This window comes from Neolamprologus brichardi, chromosome 12 (genome assembly GCF_056152115.1).
Source record: "Neolamprologus brichardi isolate AB-2024 chromosome 12, ASM5615211v1, whole genome shotgun sequence".
Classification (NCBI taxonomy): domain Eukaryota; kingdom Metazoa; phylum Chordata; class Actinopteri; order Cichliformes; family Cichlidae; genus Neolamprologus; species Neolamprologus brichardi.
Genome location: NC_142115.1, coordinates 6,409,837 through 6,425,292, shown reverse-complemented (window position 1 = coordinate 6,425,292; position 15,456 = coordinate 6,409,837). Strand labels below are relative to the sequence as shown.

Below are 15,456 nucleotides of genomic sequence, written 5' to 3'. Positions count from 1 at the left end.
TCCCAGATGGGAGTGCTTTTCAGCGTTGCTGAAAAAGACCATACATACTCAGCAAACATACTGTGTGTAAACAGATGTTAAAAGGAGACGGCGCTCCCCTCCCCCTCCAGTCTGCCCCTCTCCTATCTGCGGTATTCTTATCCTCTGATGTGTACACTTGGTGATCTTCAAAGCTGAAATCATGGTGGAGGGTTGGCTCACTTGACTTGCAGCTTTTCCTTCTTCTTCTTTTTTTATTTAGCAAATATAATGGCAGCATTTGATGCAGTCAGTGCTCCAGGGAGTTTCTCATTGAATGACTCCTACTGGGGGTGACAGATGTCTTTGACCTGTTTGGACTAACAACTCAAGATGCTAGGAGTTTCTGCTGCTGTCCTCTTGGAATGTAAAACTCCTACAGACCTACAAATCTGGACTCCTCTAATCCCACAGCAAAAATATCTGCAGCTGGGGGTTTGCAGAGGTGCACGGGCAGCTTTTGTAAAGATCAAACACGTTGATAAATTGCATGTCATTACTGTGACTGTGTGACTTTTGTGTAGGTGAATACCATTTCTCCCTGTTTGCCAACTGTTTTCTTTCTTCCCGTGTTTGTTTCAGGTGGAGCTGGATCAGGAGAAGGGGTTAGAGATGAGAAAGTGGGTCCTGTCAGGAATCCTGGCCAGTGAAGAGACCTACCTCAGCCACCTGGAGGCCCTGCTGATAGTATGTGTAATATGAAAACAGGCTTTTAAAAGACGTTCTTAGCTTTAGTTTAGTAGCAGCTCAAAATGGGACCTATTAAGGTCATTTTCAGCTGTTTTATAATTTTATTCTGGGAATACATTAGTGTAGCTTTGCCTGACTTGCAGTTCACAAAAACCCTCAGTTATGTTATAGTCACCTTGTATCCATCCACTCAGTCCTCCTTTGTCTTAAACAAGCTATTTTAATTCCTGTCTCCTGAGGGCCTCTTAATTAAACTTAATTTAGTGGTGTAATGTAAGTATTTTTAAACAAGTTCAATTTTCTTATTCTTTTCTTTAGTATTTCTATGTCATGCTACATTCTACTTTTGCAAGTATTATACTTTATATTGTATTATTTTAAAAGATTCAGCCAATAGTTATTTTGTGGGCGAATACAAAGTATATAAACTGATAATGTTTTAGAATAAGGTATTCAGCAATGTGTAAATGAATTGAAACGCCTGTAAGTGAGGTACTAATGACTGAATGAATATGAGTCACTGTGCGCAATGAGCATTTTGACTTTGTGGGGAAAAAAAATGTCTTCATGTTCATACAAGTAACAAGGACGTGCATGAACATGCAATCCGGAGCAAAGCTAAAACCGACCCCACGATTTAATGGGTGTAGAACCACAAGATATCACAGCAACAATAACTTGAAGTTATTGTTGTTTTCTGTACAACTTTATCAGTCTCTCATGTCGTCGAGGAGAAATTCTGGCCCCCTCTTCTTAACGTTGTTGCTTCAGTTCATCGGGTTTTGGAAGTAGTTGTGTGTGAACAGCATTTCAGTCAGATAGAAGCCTGGACTTTGGCCTCATCACAACGTTGCAGCAACTGGATTCTTCTCTTTTTCTGCTGTTTTGTTGTAAATTTGCTGCTGTGCTTGAGATCATTGTCCTGTTGCGTGACTGTTTTGGCCAAACTTTACCTGTTGAACAGATGGCCTCATATTTCACTCTTGTGTATACCAAAGTATCCTGGAGTTCAATGCTGATCAGTGGCTGTAAAACAAGGCAGAATCATCAAATTATCGCCCCTTCATCTTAACCACCTCATATGTGCTTCACAGCTGGTATGAGGCATTTGTGCTGATATGCTGTGTTTGGGTTTTCCCTGAAGTGCCGGTGTGTGTTATGGCCAGATAGCTCCACTTTGGTCTTGTATTTCCAAAGGACATTTTTCTTAGAAGTCTTGTGGTTTGCTCATATTCTACTTTGAAAACCTAGACTGTCCTGCTACGTTTTTTTTTTTTTTTTTTTCGTCAGAGAGAACAGGCTTTATCCCGGAAACCCTTCAAACAAGCCATACTTGTTCAGTCTTGTTCTAATTGTACTCTCATAAACTGCAACATGCTAACTGAGGCCGGTGAAGTCCAAGATGTAGCTCTTGTTTGGCTTTTTGTTTTTCCTGATCTGATCATAGTGCGGCCTTATCTTTGCGTGAATTTGCTGGGTTGTCTGCTGATTTGAAGACTGTGGTGTTGTCAACACACCTGAATGCTCCGGACCAGCAAACTGCCTAAACCTCTGGTTTTATAGAGATGCTCAAACTTGGTGATGATCAATCAATCAAGTGCATTTGATTATCAAAATGTGACTTACTTATATTTCCTAATGAAGCAGGAAAGGTGTACTTCACTTTTTACAGGACTGAATATATTTATGCTAATACTTGCGTATTAAAAAATAATGGATGCAGGATTTGTAGCAAAGTACTTTTGTACTTTGTCATAAAACTAGAAAAAACTATTTGAAACTTAGCACACTTAGCATTAGAAACACACTAGAAATTAATCCAATTATTACAATTTTGTTACCTTATTTTGTATAACTTTTGATAAGATAGCTGACGCAAGCTAATTTTGTTAGCATAGAGACTGGTCCAACCCTTTTAAATAGTAAGTAATAGATTTTCTTCATGCAAACAAACAAGATAACTTGCAGTTATATGACAAATTTCTTTGCTTAACTGTTTTTTGGTGTTTTTGCAGACACAGTGTTCACATTTTTAGAATTATCTCATGTTAGCTAATCTTAGCTAATGCTACTAAACACGTCAGTCACCTTTGGCATTTACTGTATTGACTCATGTTCTGTGGTTACTATTTTGCAAGGCCTTCAGTTATTCTTTATAAATGGTCATATATGGTTGTGATTATTTTTGTAGCCCATGAAACCTCTGAGGGCAGCGGCCACAACATCCCAACCGATGCTAACCATCCAGCAGATAGAGACCATCTTCTTCAAAGTACCGGAGCTTCATGAGATCCACAAAGACTTCTATGATGCTCTGCTGCCTCGAGTAGAGGACTGGAGCCACCAGCAGTGTGTGGGCGACCTTTTCCAGAAGCTGGTAAGTAAGCAGGTTGCTTACTTACTTAGCTTTGTTTGATGTAATGGGATGAGCTGGAAAACAAAAAAGTCAGTCTCAACATAACTGTAAGTTGAGAATGTTGCTCTTCCAGTTAACTCTCATCCTCTGTCATAATGATCTCACTGGTACAGCTGGTGCTGGGAAAAAAAGACAAATGTCACCTGTTGTTCATGGACGGTTGCTTTATGATGCATGAATGAAAAGCATTAGCCAGAACATGTTCTTCCGTTACTCCTATTAACTTGGAATTCGGCAGAAACAGACAAAGTAAACAAGGAAGTCTGAACGCAGTGAACAACAAAGTGTTTGATGAGCTGATAAAAGTGAAACATTCCTTTATTTGATTTGTAACAGTTTAAGCAGAATTTAGCCACCATATAAAGAGTGGCAGTCCTTTCAGCTAAACTCAGTCCTCCTTTGGATAAGAAGAGCAAGCATCAAATAACACGAAACCTCCAAGCACCAAATTGCATGTTGGTTTTTGATCAAAGAGACCACCATTCCTCTAGTCAGTAACTTTCAGATGCTAATTATAGCACTCCTTAAATGTCATTCCTTGATCATTAATGAGCGTTAAAAGAGGGGAGACTTGGAGAGGGGAAAGGTGGGAGTCTTTGGCTGTAATGTAATCCTCAGTGGGTCTTGCACATCTGAGTAGACTGCCTGGAGTCGTCTCCTGGCCAGATAAAAGCCTTGTTTCGCCACATGACAAGCAGTAAAGGAGTGCAAAAATCCTCTATAGAACGTTAATGAATAAGAGCTACCTCAGTGTTTGCCACTGGATGACGAAAGATTAAAGATGCATACATGCAGGGATTTCTATAAACACGTGCACAAACATTGAATCACACTCTGCTTTATCAGTCGCCTCTGTATTCCTGCCAACTCGTGCCTGAGCAGGCACAGCACACTGTGACACTGTGGTGCTAACAGACTAGTAAAATCTATCCGAGTCTAAGCTTTATCTGCTTGTGCCCTTTAGGCCAGCCAGCTCGGAGTGTACCGGGCCTTTGTGGATAACTATAAGGTTGCTGTGGAAACGGCAGACAAGTGCTGCCAGGCAAACGCTCAGTTTGCAGAGATATCTGAGGTATGTAATCATGCTACGCACAGCAGGACTGCAGCAGGCAAGTGTTTGATGTTGTGCAGCTCCCCGGGACAAGTGATGACAGGGCTGTTTTCGGCAGTCCTCGCAGTGTAATGAGCTGAGCGACTGCAGCAGTTGTTTTAATTGCTCTGTGGGTCAGTTACTGTGGTTTCTCAAGTTTTTGTGTCTTATTCCAAACATTTCCTCTGGTGTTGACTTCCTGGCAGAATCTCATGGTCAGAAGCACAAAGGATTGCAAAGACCAGTCGGCTAAATATTCACTGGAAAGTGAGTAGTGACTCAGATGAACACAGCGCCTCCACGTTAATCAATATTGCTTGGAGTAGTTGAGTTGTGATGAGGCCTGTTGAACTGACTCTTCCTCCTCCTCCTCCACAGCTCTCCTCTACAAGCCTGTGGACAGAGTGACGCGCAGTACTCTTGTTCTGCATGTAAGTTGGATATGGAGCTTCATTTTATCCACATGAAGACTTTCCTACAACTCTGTTTGTCATATTTCCTCTATTCTAGGACTTACTGAAGCACACACCTTCCAGCCACCCAGACTATCCGCTGTTACAGGATGCCCTGCGCATCTCCCAGAACTTCCTGTCCAGCATAAATGAAGAGATCACACCGCGCAGGCAGTCCATGACAGTAAAGAAAGGAGAGGTCAGCGTTTAATCAATGCTATGCTCATATATTTGACTTTTTCAATGAACACCCACGCCTGCAATTTCCACTTTTTCTGGACTGTTGACAGTAAAATGTTCAAGGTGCCTGGAAGCTGTTGTAAAAGTGTGTGTCAGGTTGCTGCTGAGTCATCTCACCCTGTCTGATGTAGCCATGAAGGAAGTGGAGCGTAGAGGAAGCTCATGACAAAGCCGTGCAAACACACCGGAGTTGAGGGGTCTCCAGGAAAATCCGTCGATTACCTCTGTGCTCACTCCCATCCTTCCCTCAGAGCTGGTCCATCCCTGCTTCCCAGAAATGACGCCTTATCAACTTTTACTGTCTAAATTGCTTTTCGCAGTGGGCGTGTACGGGCTTAGTAGTGCTTCCTGACCTCTCTGTCTCCCACTGCGTCACGCAACTCTGGGGTCTGAGTCAGATGACCCAGTTGAGAACTTCCTCTGTTTTTCCTGGGAATCGGTTCTGCCCACCAAGATAGGATGTCAAATTCAAGAAAGTTTTCCAGGACATTCCCTTTGCTTATTGTTCAGGAAGTCTGAACGCCTGCTGAGAGATCGACAGATAACAAGCCACGACTTGGCTATCAATTGAAAATATGGGTTTGTTGTTGTTGTTTGCGCTCACCTCGTGACTAAATGTGCATCCATTGTTGATGTTTTGCAACGTGACCGCCTGTAATTAGCCCGAGCATTTAAACCCGCGAGCGTGTTTAGCTTCACCTCCGGTGTGCATGCCTCAGTTGTCATTTTAGTGCAGCAACATATAGCATTAGAAGGGTGTGAACTCTGTGCAGTGACAGCTGTTGTTTTTTTCCATTGGATTATTGACAGTTTGTGGTCTTGTTTCTGTCGCAGAACAATAAGCGGATGTAACCCTGCCACCTCTTTCAGAAACCAGGACGGTGTCGAACGTGCTTGAGTCCTTCACCAGCGTGTTTGTGACTTGCCAGAACCGAGCTGGTGTAAAAACAGCAGAGGAAAACCATGCTGCAGTGATTTCCTTGTTTTTGTCAGACTGTGGTTGGTGTGGGATGGCAGTGTCTCATATGGGCAGTGTCACTGTAAACAGCCTCATCCCAGAGGTCAGAGGGAAGAAAAGGAATTTAGATGCATGCTGCTGCAGGAAAGCTTAGTGTCATCACATTGTACAGCATAAGCTCAGGCTCCGGTATCAGAACCTATTGCCAAATAAGAACCTGAAACACAGAGCATAAGAGGCTTAAAGAGACAATCACCCCCGAGATCAAGCTTCACTCTTTCATGCTGATTATACCAAATCAGACCAGGCAATGTTTTTCCAATTTTTTCAGTCTTCTGTTGTCCAATTTTGGAGCCAGTGTGAACTGTAGCATCAGTTTTCTGCTCTTAGCTGATAGGACTGACACCCAGTGTGGTCTTCTGCAAGGTTTAAGGTGCTGTGTTCAGAGAAACTCTTCTGCATATCTTGTTTCAACAAGTGGGCATTTGAGTTATTGTTTCCTGACTGTCAAGTTCAAGCTGTCTGATTATTCCCCTCTGACCTCTGGCATCAACAAGGCATTTTCACCCCGAGAACTGGCGCTCACTGCATATATTTGCTTTTTTTCCAGAACCTTCAATGTAAACTACAGAAATAGTCGTGTGAAAAAATCTCAGTAGGTCAGTAGTTTCTGGAATACTCAGACCGTTCAAATTCACTTAAATCACCTTTCTTCCCCAGTCTGATGCTCACTTCGACCTTCAGCAAGTTGTCTTGACCATCTCTACATGGATAAACACATGACAGGAGTTTCTACCATGTGATTGACTGATTAGATTTGTGTAAATGAGCAGCTGATCATATGTGGGTAGTATGCTCAGATAACACCGTTATATTTACATTCTATCATGCGGCCTCTAGAGCAACCCTTTATTCACGGGCATAAACTGTATACAAAAGATGGACATTCATTCATTCATTAAAACTGATGCGCAAACACAACTATGGCAAAAGAAACCTGATTAGTGAATTGAACTAGCAGAGAAACCATTAGCGGTCTGTGTTTACATCCACCAGCCAATACAACCATTCCCCTGACTTTAATCCTTAACAACATCCAAATGGGTTTGTTTTGAAACAATTACTCCCTCCAGGATTTGTACAGGAAGGGACAAACTATTCATAGAGACTAAAACCAATATTCTATCTAGTAATAATGATGCTTATTAATGTGGTTTAGTTGTGTGTATCAACATGGCAACTCTGTGAAACTGCCCACAGCAAAAGTTCACTGGATTAAAGTTTCTGGAAAGAGAATTTACTGCTGAGTTTTTATCTTGTACTTTTTGGCGTTTTGAACACTACAAGGCAAGCTTCATTTAGTTCCATTATATTTAAGCGAAGGTCGTAATAGCCTTTATTTCCAGCACTGGGCATTTCACTTCAAAACAATCTGGGTGGATAAATACTACTGGGTTGAATTCATCCGAGAGCAGTAGCAACACCGCAGCGTTTAAAGTATTCGCAACCATCAGCACTTATATAATGTGAAACCATTTTAAACGGCGCAACAACGTCAGACCTAAATTAGACGGTGTAATCTCAGCACCTCCTGTGGTGTGCCACTGTTTACCCTGCAGCAGGATAGGTATACTGGTTGAGATGTGACATGCTTTGTACACACTGATCCCTTGTTTCCTTTGGCAGAACCGTCAGCTCCTGAGGGATCGCTTTATGGTGGAGCTGGTGGAAGGTTCCAGGAAACTCCGTCACGTCTTCCTCTTCACCGACCTGCTGCTCTGCACCAAGCTGAAGAAACAGGCTGCAGGGTGAGTCTGGGTCAGCGTCCAGCCTGAGGTTACAGATGCAGGCATCTGACCTGGAACATCCACTGGTTTAAACCCTCGTTGGGGAAATGAGAGTGACTCCTCCCAGGAACTTAAATTGTCCTTTGCTGAAAATAGAACTATTTCAGTTTGAACAAACAGTTTTTGTACTCTGACGCTGCTAACAAGCAATTCTAAAGGCAGCTAAAAAATATATATTTATTCGTAGCCTTCTTGTATTTTGTATTTCAACAGGAAAGGGCAACAGTATGACTGTAAGTGGTACATCCCCCTGGCTGACCTGACCTTTCAGACCATCGAGGACTGCGAGTCCAGCCCCGTCCCTCTCGTTCAGGATGAGGAGATTGACGCACTGAAGATCAAAATCTCCCAGATCAAGAACGATATGCAAAGAGAGAAGGTGACTACAGAAACATACGTGACAGAGTTCAGAACAAACAGCATCATACCACCAGGGTGATGACTGCTTTGTACCAAAAAGACAAGCAAAAATAAATTGAGGAAGTACAGATTAACACGTGAGTAGAGCTGAGTGTCTAGACAGGCCTGTACTGCATTAACGCTGCTCCTGTTTATCTGCAGAGAACCACTAAAGGGTCCAAGGTGATTGAGCGACTGAGGAAGAAGTTGTCAGAGCAAGAGTCCCTGCTGCTTCTCATGTCCCCCAACATGGCTTTCAGGGTGGCCAACAGAAACGGCAAAGTGAGTCAGGGGTCCTTAGGAGGGAATTAGGGAAAGGAGTAAAGACTTTTCATATGAAATAGGTTTTTTTCTATCATTGTTAATTTGGTTTTTACTGCCCTCTGCAGTTGATACAATGAAATTGCACCATTTGAGCTCAAGAAATACTCTTCCCCCCTTTTGCCTTTCAGGGCTTCACATTTCTGATCTCTTCTGATTACGAGCGTGCAGAGTGGAGGGAGCTCATCCGTGAGCAGCAGAAAAAGTGTATGTTTTTTTTTCTTATAAAAATTTAAGACAGGATGGCAGCACTGTTGAAGCAGCTTCAATGCTATTTTCACCCCTTTCACTGTAACATACAGGCTTTAAAAGCTCCTCTCTGACTTCTCTGGAGCTGCAGATGCTCACCAACTCGTGTGTGAAGCTCCAGACTGTTCACACAATTCCAATGACAATGAATAAGGAGGGTAAGATTGTATAGCATTGGATTAAATCTATGTTTTAATACAGCCTTGTGTTGTACTTAACATTTGACCCTCCTGCCTCCTTTCCTTCCACAGATGATGAGTCACCTGGTTTATATGGCTTCCTGAATGTCATTGTCCACTCTGCATCGGGGCTCAAACAGAGCTTGAGTAGGTGTCTTAAAGCTTTTTTTTTTCTAAATAGAAATCATTTTGTTGATTACTGTAAAGGTTGCATGTCGTTTCACATCACTTTGTGTGTTGCCCCCATCCCTCTTCCTCCCTTTCGCTTTCTCTGTCTCTCTGCGGCTGTCAGCTGGGAGGGCAGCTGCAGGAGAACAAGTGGGATTAGTCATGAACACTGTGTACAAGCCTCTTCAAATACACCTTTGAGTGCTCAAATCACCGCCTGCTTGAGAAACGTTACACTGTTTGTCACAGTGTGTTTAAAAAAAAAAAAAATAGATCCCAGGAAACAGCCAGTGATGTTGACTGAGACAAATTAACTGGGAAATGAATATCAGAGTCACATTAACTAAAGGGAAAGAGAGGGTTCTGGTCCAAAGCCAGCAGTCAGTTGCAGAGACAGAGGGAGCACACAGCACAGTCTGGGCATGTCTGAGCTGGGTGACTAATGTGGATGCTCAGTTTTAAGTTTCACTTTGATTCAACTGTTCTTCTGCTTCCACCCGCTAGACCTGTACTGCTCTCTGGAGGTGGATGCCTTTGGCTACTTTGTGAACAAAGCTAAAACACGCGTGTACAGAGACAGCACAGAGCCCAACTGGAACGAGGTGAGAAGACAAATCCGTATGCAGAAAAAGACGTCCCTTTACGGAAGCAAAAAACTCGCCCACATATTTTGCATGAAATTATTTGAGTAGTTCAAAATACTCAAGGAAATTCAAAAATTCACACAAATGTGCACACGGCTGAAACCTAATGAGCATTTGTTCTGTTCCTGCACAAGGAGTTTGAGATTGAACTGGAGGGCTCACAAACGCTGAGGCTGCTCTGCTACGAGAAGTGCTGCAGCAAAGTGAAGCAAAGCAAAGAGGACGGAGAGGTCACAGACAAGATTGTGGCTAAAGGACAAATAAAGGTACAGACAAAACACAGAAGATGTGGGTCACAGCAGAAGTTTGTATGTTTGTATAAAAAAAAAACAACTTCAAAGAACGATTACAGTTTTAAGATACTTCTTATTAGATTTACCAGTTCAAGATCTGACCAATAGCAGCTTTCCTTTGGTCCAAATCAGTATGAACATCTGGGAGTTTAGAAAATGGTTCAGTTTATATAATATTTTGCGTGACTACACATGTTTTTTTAAAGTTGGTCAACAAAAATGATGTCTGTGCCAGGACACTGGGATACTGTATGATGTAAAAAAAACTTCTGAACACTGCCATTTGCTGGCAGGTCCTGGTGTACTCAGTCTACATTTTGGGTATAATTTATTATTACAATTTATAATTCATGAAGTTGGCACCATTATGGCATGTGCATAAATGCATGCAACACTTTGACTTTAAGAAGCAAGTCATTGGATTCTCAGATTCAGCAAGAATATTAGAGTCAGCAGAAAGACTTCTACAAACAGTTTAAAGCAACAAACTAACTCCAGCTGGGAATAACATTTTGTGAACCCTTTAAACTGTGGTCAGCATTAGTGAGTCTCATTAATTCAGCCTGTCACAGGCTCTTTTTTTCTTCATCACAGTAAAGAACTCAACTTAAAGTTTCATTTGTATACCTTTCACTCTGTTACATATGTGAACTTGTGCAGCAAAATGAGTGAATGAAAAGTCTGTATACATAAAAGCTATTTGGCCGATGTGTCCTCTGGTCTTTATAGACCAGTGTTGATACTAATCTCGACTCTAAATCTTAACATTTCCACGCACAAATCCCTGCCTCTGTAAATCGAGCTTGCGCCCTCTAGTCTGTTGATTCTGGGCACTTCACAGTGTTGTCTTATCCGTGTTGGCTAATCCTGCCCTGCGGAAGCCCTTTGCCTTTGGAAAAAGAAATGAGTCTCGAGGTTGCCACTGGGTCACTTCAGCTTGACCCCCTGATTGGGTGTAGTGACAGGAGACGGATTAGACTTTGGGGTTGACCGAATGTAGCTGCTGGCACTGCTCCAGAGTATAACGGAGCGAGAAAGACTCGCGGCTCTGTTTGATCTGGCAGTGAAGGGATTACACTGCTGGACAGGTGGGTCAAAACACAGCGGAGCTTTAGAGGAGGGGACATGGTGGGGGGTAGCATTCAGATATTTGCTAAAAGCTCCGAAGTAGGGCACCAGTCGGGTGTATCGTGGATTTGAATATTAAGTGATGCGTCAGATATGAGGAAGACGAGGCACGTGTTAGTTCTGATGTTAAAGGTCAATAGTGCTAATCTGTAACTAGGCTGAGAGGATCCTCTTTAGGCTACTTGATATGCAAATTTACCAGCCAACACTCCTTACAGCAGCAGGGGTGAAGCATGCTGGTAATGAGGGTAGGAGGGGATTCTCAGGAGTTAATCCCCCAAATCCATCTGGGAGGTAGAACAACACACAAGCAAACGTGGCTGACTGGCGTGGCTTTGTTCCTTTCTGACTTCCAGTGGAATGAAAGGATATGGAGTCTTATATTGCATGAATGTGAAGATGGGACAGCGGGACACGATTTTTAATTTTTTTACTAAAGATTCAATGAAGAGGATCGATATTCTTCAATGGCTCGTTATTCGGGGAACAAGGACCCGCTGCTCTTGTTAGTGTGCTGGCTTGGAAAATTGTGATATCCGTGGAACAGTGCTGCTTTCTTTGTTTGTTTACCATCAGTCCGCAGAAAAAGCTTTTTGGAGTTGAGAAACGCAAATGCCAGAAATAAAGAGCGAGAGTAACTCAAAGGAAGAGGAGATCATGGATCAGGCAGAGGGTAGGCTTGAAGAAGAGGGAGACGCAACTCTAAGAAAACCCACGAGTACAGGGGCCCGTTTGTGGGAGAGAGTCCGCAGCAGTCTGATCAGACCAAAGGTAACGTGGTAATGTGGAAGTGAGCTGCGGGCTGTCTCGGAAAGCACTTTTTTCCTCCCTTCTGGCAGATATCTAAAACCCTATTTCTGTCAGGCTTGAACTCTTTTGAGGTTTAGAACGTGTAGTGTAGCGCCTGTGATTGTTTTTTTTTATCTTTTGGATAAAGAAGCATTATATAAGAAAATTGTTTTTCACCGAGCAAAGGATTATCTCAGTGAGATTCGATGGTTTCTTGGGTGACAGAACATCTGTCGCATTGGACAGGCACGGTGCTTAGTGGTGAGGGCGTGATGTTATCACATTACTCATGCCTGATCACTGTAAATAAAAGCTGGCAGTTGCTGTTAGTCACATGCCTCAAATAGATTAGTGGAATGGGATAACACCAGCAGAGACATGTGGTGCAATTACACTGAAATTTTCCCTAAATTTGTTCTCGCTCACTAACTTTCAGTTCAGATCAATAGGCGCATGTTTTCTATTTTTTAAATTGTGAACTCATTGTCCATTTTATTTATTTTTCTTTCCTTCTAGTTGGATCCACAGACGCTACAAAGTAAAGACTGGCAGAGGACAGTCATCACCATGAATGGGGTGAGTGTTTCCAGCTGACCAGAGAGAACCGGCTAAATTAAGGAATGACACTAAAGTCGGCAGCTGATTGATGGGTTTCAGTGTCGAGTCCAGACAAAATTTACTGGAAAGATAAATGTTGAGATTTAAATGCCGGTTCTCCTTGTTTGTCTCACCATTTCCTCTTATTAATGATGAATAGATATTAAGAAAGTATTAAGGCTGCTTAAAATCCACTTTAAGATGTGTCAAATCTGCCATCCATCTTCCATTTAACCAGTTTGTTTGTTTTTGTGTTTGTGTTTAACTGGAATCGACTGTGCCACGTTGTTAAAGGAGATCAGTTATGTTTTCCTTATCTCATATTAAGATTAAGACAATGATGTCAGAGCATGTGCGAGTAATCCCAGTGAGCTAAAAGCTGAGTGACGAGTGCAATGAAAGTAGGTAAACATAATAACATCTCAGGCAAGTAGCTCTTGCACTGAGCAAAGAAGCCCCGCAGACGTGCCGTTAAAGCCTTCAGTTTGAGAGGGGCAGCCAGGCCAAAGAAAGCTGGCTTAAAGCAAGGACACAGGGAGGGAGAGCAGCTTGTTTCAGATGGTGGATGAAATAAATATAACTGTGGACCATGTTCAGCTGTGAATCATGCAAAGCTACTCTAGTAGAGTCTAAGATGAAAAATCGACGCTAGAAATGAGCTTGAACTGAGGTAATATATAAATATGGAGGTCTATGGGGCTCGACTTGCCAGCCTGCTTTGGCCACTTGCCAACAGTTGCTAACTTTTGATTAACAGTCCAGTAAAACAGACATCATCAAGTCACTTTGCTGCCTCTTTATGTTATGTTTTAGGATTGAACTTGTTGTTATCACTCAGGCTGACTTTATCTAATCTTTTCGTCAGATTGAGGTGAAACTTTCCATGAAGTTCACCGGCAGAGAGTTCAGTTTGAAGCGAATGCCTTCCAGGAAGCAGTCTGGCGTCTTTGGAGTGAAAATCAACGCAGTAACAAAGTGAGTAGCTGTTATGTGTTGACTGTCATTGTTATCTATTTGTAAGATTTAACATGTTTCATTATGTCCGCATATGTGAAAGTTTGTTTGTGTGGTTTTGTTTTTGGCGTAATACCAGGACCCTAAAGGTGAAGCACCAAAGTGGAATCCTGACTTTTTTCATTTTGTCATTCACGCCAGAAACATGCCAAACTACCTTATGTGGAAAAAGCTTATTTGACTGTAACTAAAAAACAAAAGGAAAGAAGCTAGACCGCCACAAGTCAGAACAGATTGATGTAAATGTGGTCTTTAAAAACATTAGTACTGGTGATAAAGTAAATAGATTCAGCGTGGTCTGATTTACATGCCCTGTTTCTACAATCTGTGGAATTCTTAGTAGGTGTAACCTTGTTTTTGTGCCACTGCGTCATTAATAGGCGAGAACGCTCCAAGGTCCCGCTCATTGTCCGCCAGTGTGTAGAGGAGATTGAGCGACGGGGCATGGACGAAGTTGGGATTTACAGAGTATCTGGTGTCGCAACTGACATTCAGGCGCTGAAGGCTGCCTTTGATTCAAGTGAGTTCACTTTAAACTTGAAGACAAATGTAAGAAAAGAGTCCTGAGAAATCGACTTCCACCCTGCTCAGTATTTTTTTTTCCCTCAAAGCTCTTGTATTCCTTGGTATATACTGACCGATGTCTCATTTGTCTTACAGACAACAAGGACGTGGCTCTCATGATGCGGGAGATAGACGTAAACGCCATCGCTGGAACACTGAAGCTGTATTTCCGTGAGCTGCCGGAGCCTCTTTTCACTGATGAGTTGTACCCAAACTTTGCTGGAGGCATTGGTTAGTCACCACCTCATGTTTAACTCACCCCTACAGCATCTTTGTTGGTCAGGAGGAGATACATTTGTTGTTTTTGTCACCAGAATATTCATATGTGCATCTGCCTTACAGCTCTATCTGACAGTGTGGCCAAGGAGAGCTGTATGGTCAACCTTCTGCTGTCCCTACCGGAGCCTAATCTGTTGACTTTTCTCTTCCTGCTTGACCACTTGAAAAGGTAAACAGCTTTCATTAAATCTGTTATAGCACGTACCGAGTTATCAAAATAGAAGACACTTTAAGAACATTAAACAAGACTGTCAAATCTTCAAAGAATTACATTTATATATCAAGGGTTCTTTTGCCTCTTAGGACCATTTTTTGTGAAAAGAGTACTGAGAAAGCAGAATATGATCATGAGCTCTGAATAGTGTTGTAAGCAGCTGAAATCAGTTTACTCTGTAGGGTAGCTGGACATGTAGCCTTAAACATAGGGTTAAAGTAGAGCCAATGATTCTTCACATCAGAAAAGCCCCACAGACATGGTTCTTGGTGGTACTTGACCTTTGTGATTTTCTGGGAACCCTGAGGTAGACTCAGAACTTCCGTAAGCGAATTTATCTCATCTGGCCTGGGAAAATCTTGGAATCTCCCAGGAGGTACTAGAAAACATTGCTGCCCAGAAGGACATCCGGAATATCCTGTTTACCCTGCTGCCTCACAAACAGACGAAGATGGGTGGATGTTTCATAGTTTAGTTAAATATGAATTTTGTGTGGTAAAAGATGGTTATGGTAACTAATTTGAATGTAATTGTTTGCACACTTTTGGGACAGAATCAGTTTGCTGACATCGCTTTTTACCTCATCTCTTGCATTTACTGCATTTACATTTTATACCTTTTGGTGAAGATGTGCTGTTTAGTTAGGATTTTGCTAAACTATTTTTTTTTTTTTACATCATTCTTATAGGGTGGCTGAAAATGAAAGCATCAATAAGATGTCTTTGCACAACATAGCCACCGTCTTTGGCCCCACTTTGCTTCGGCCGTCTGAAAAAGACAGCAAACTCTCAAGCAGCTCGCAGCCAATCTCCATGAACGACTGCTGGTCCCTAGAGGTCATGGCTCAGGTAAAACCCGTGATGAGTGAGACTGCAGCGTTTAGAGAGCCCGTATGGGTCTGATCCCT

General features: G+C 42.3%; 1 protein-coding gene across 1 annotated transcript in view; it reads left to right on the top strand.

Moving 5' to 3' along the window:
- si:dkey-91m11.5 (PH_BCR_vertebrate and RhoGAP_Bcr domain-containing protein) overlaps positions 1 to 15,456 on the top strand; it is a 32,144-nt gene that overhangs the window by 15,359 nt on the left and 1,329 nt on the right. Inside the window, exons 3-22 of the mRNA XM_006797504.3 lie at positions 601 to 705; positions 2,900 to 3,085; positions 4,089 to 4,196; positions 4,421 to 4,481; positions 4,593 to 4,645; positions 4,725 to 4,865; positions 7,551 to 7,672; positions 7,925 to 8,090; positions 8,273 to 8,392; positions 8,563 to 8,638; positions 8,734 to 8,838; positions 8,932 to 9,006; positions 9,532 to 9,629; positions 9,806 to 9,937; positions 12,398 to 12,457; positions 13,344 to 13,453; positions 13,873 to 14,012; positions 14,153 to 14,287; positions 14,399 to 14,504; positions 15,238 to 15,397. Of these exons, the coding sequence (XP_006797567.2) occupies positions 601 to 705; positions 2,900 to 3,085; positions 4,089 to 4,196; positions 4,421 to 4,481; positions 4,593 to 4,645; positions 4,725 to 4,865; positions 7,551 to 7,672; positions 7,925 to 8,090; positions 8,273 to 8,392; positions 8,563 to 8,638; positions 8,734 to 8,838; positions 8,932 to 9,006; positions 9,532 to 9,629; positions 9,806 to 9,937; positions 12,398 to 12,457; positions 13,344 to 13,453; positions 13,873 to 14,012; positions 14,153 to 14,287; positions 14,399 to 14,504; positions 15,238 to 15,397 (2,259 nt within the window). The remainder of the gene's footprint in view (positions 1 to 600; positions 706 to 2,899; positions 3,086 to 4,088; positions 4,197 to 4,420; positions 4,482 to 4,592; positions 4,646 to 4,724; positions 4,866 to 7,550; positions 7,673 to 7,924; positions 8,091 to 8,272; positions 8,393 to 8,562; positions 8,639 to 8,733; positions 8,839 to 8,931; positions 9,007 to 9,531; positions 9,630 to 9,805; positions 9,938 to 12,397; positions 12,458 to 13,343; positions 13,454 to 13,872; positions 14,013 to 14,152; positions 14,288 to 14,398; positions 14,505 to 15,237; positions 15,398 to 15,456) is intronic.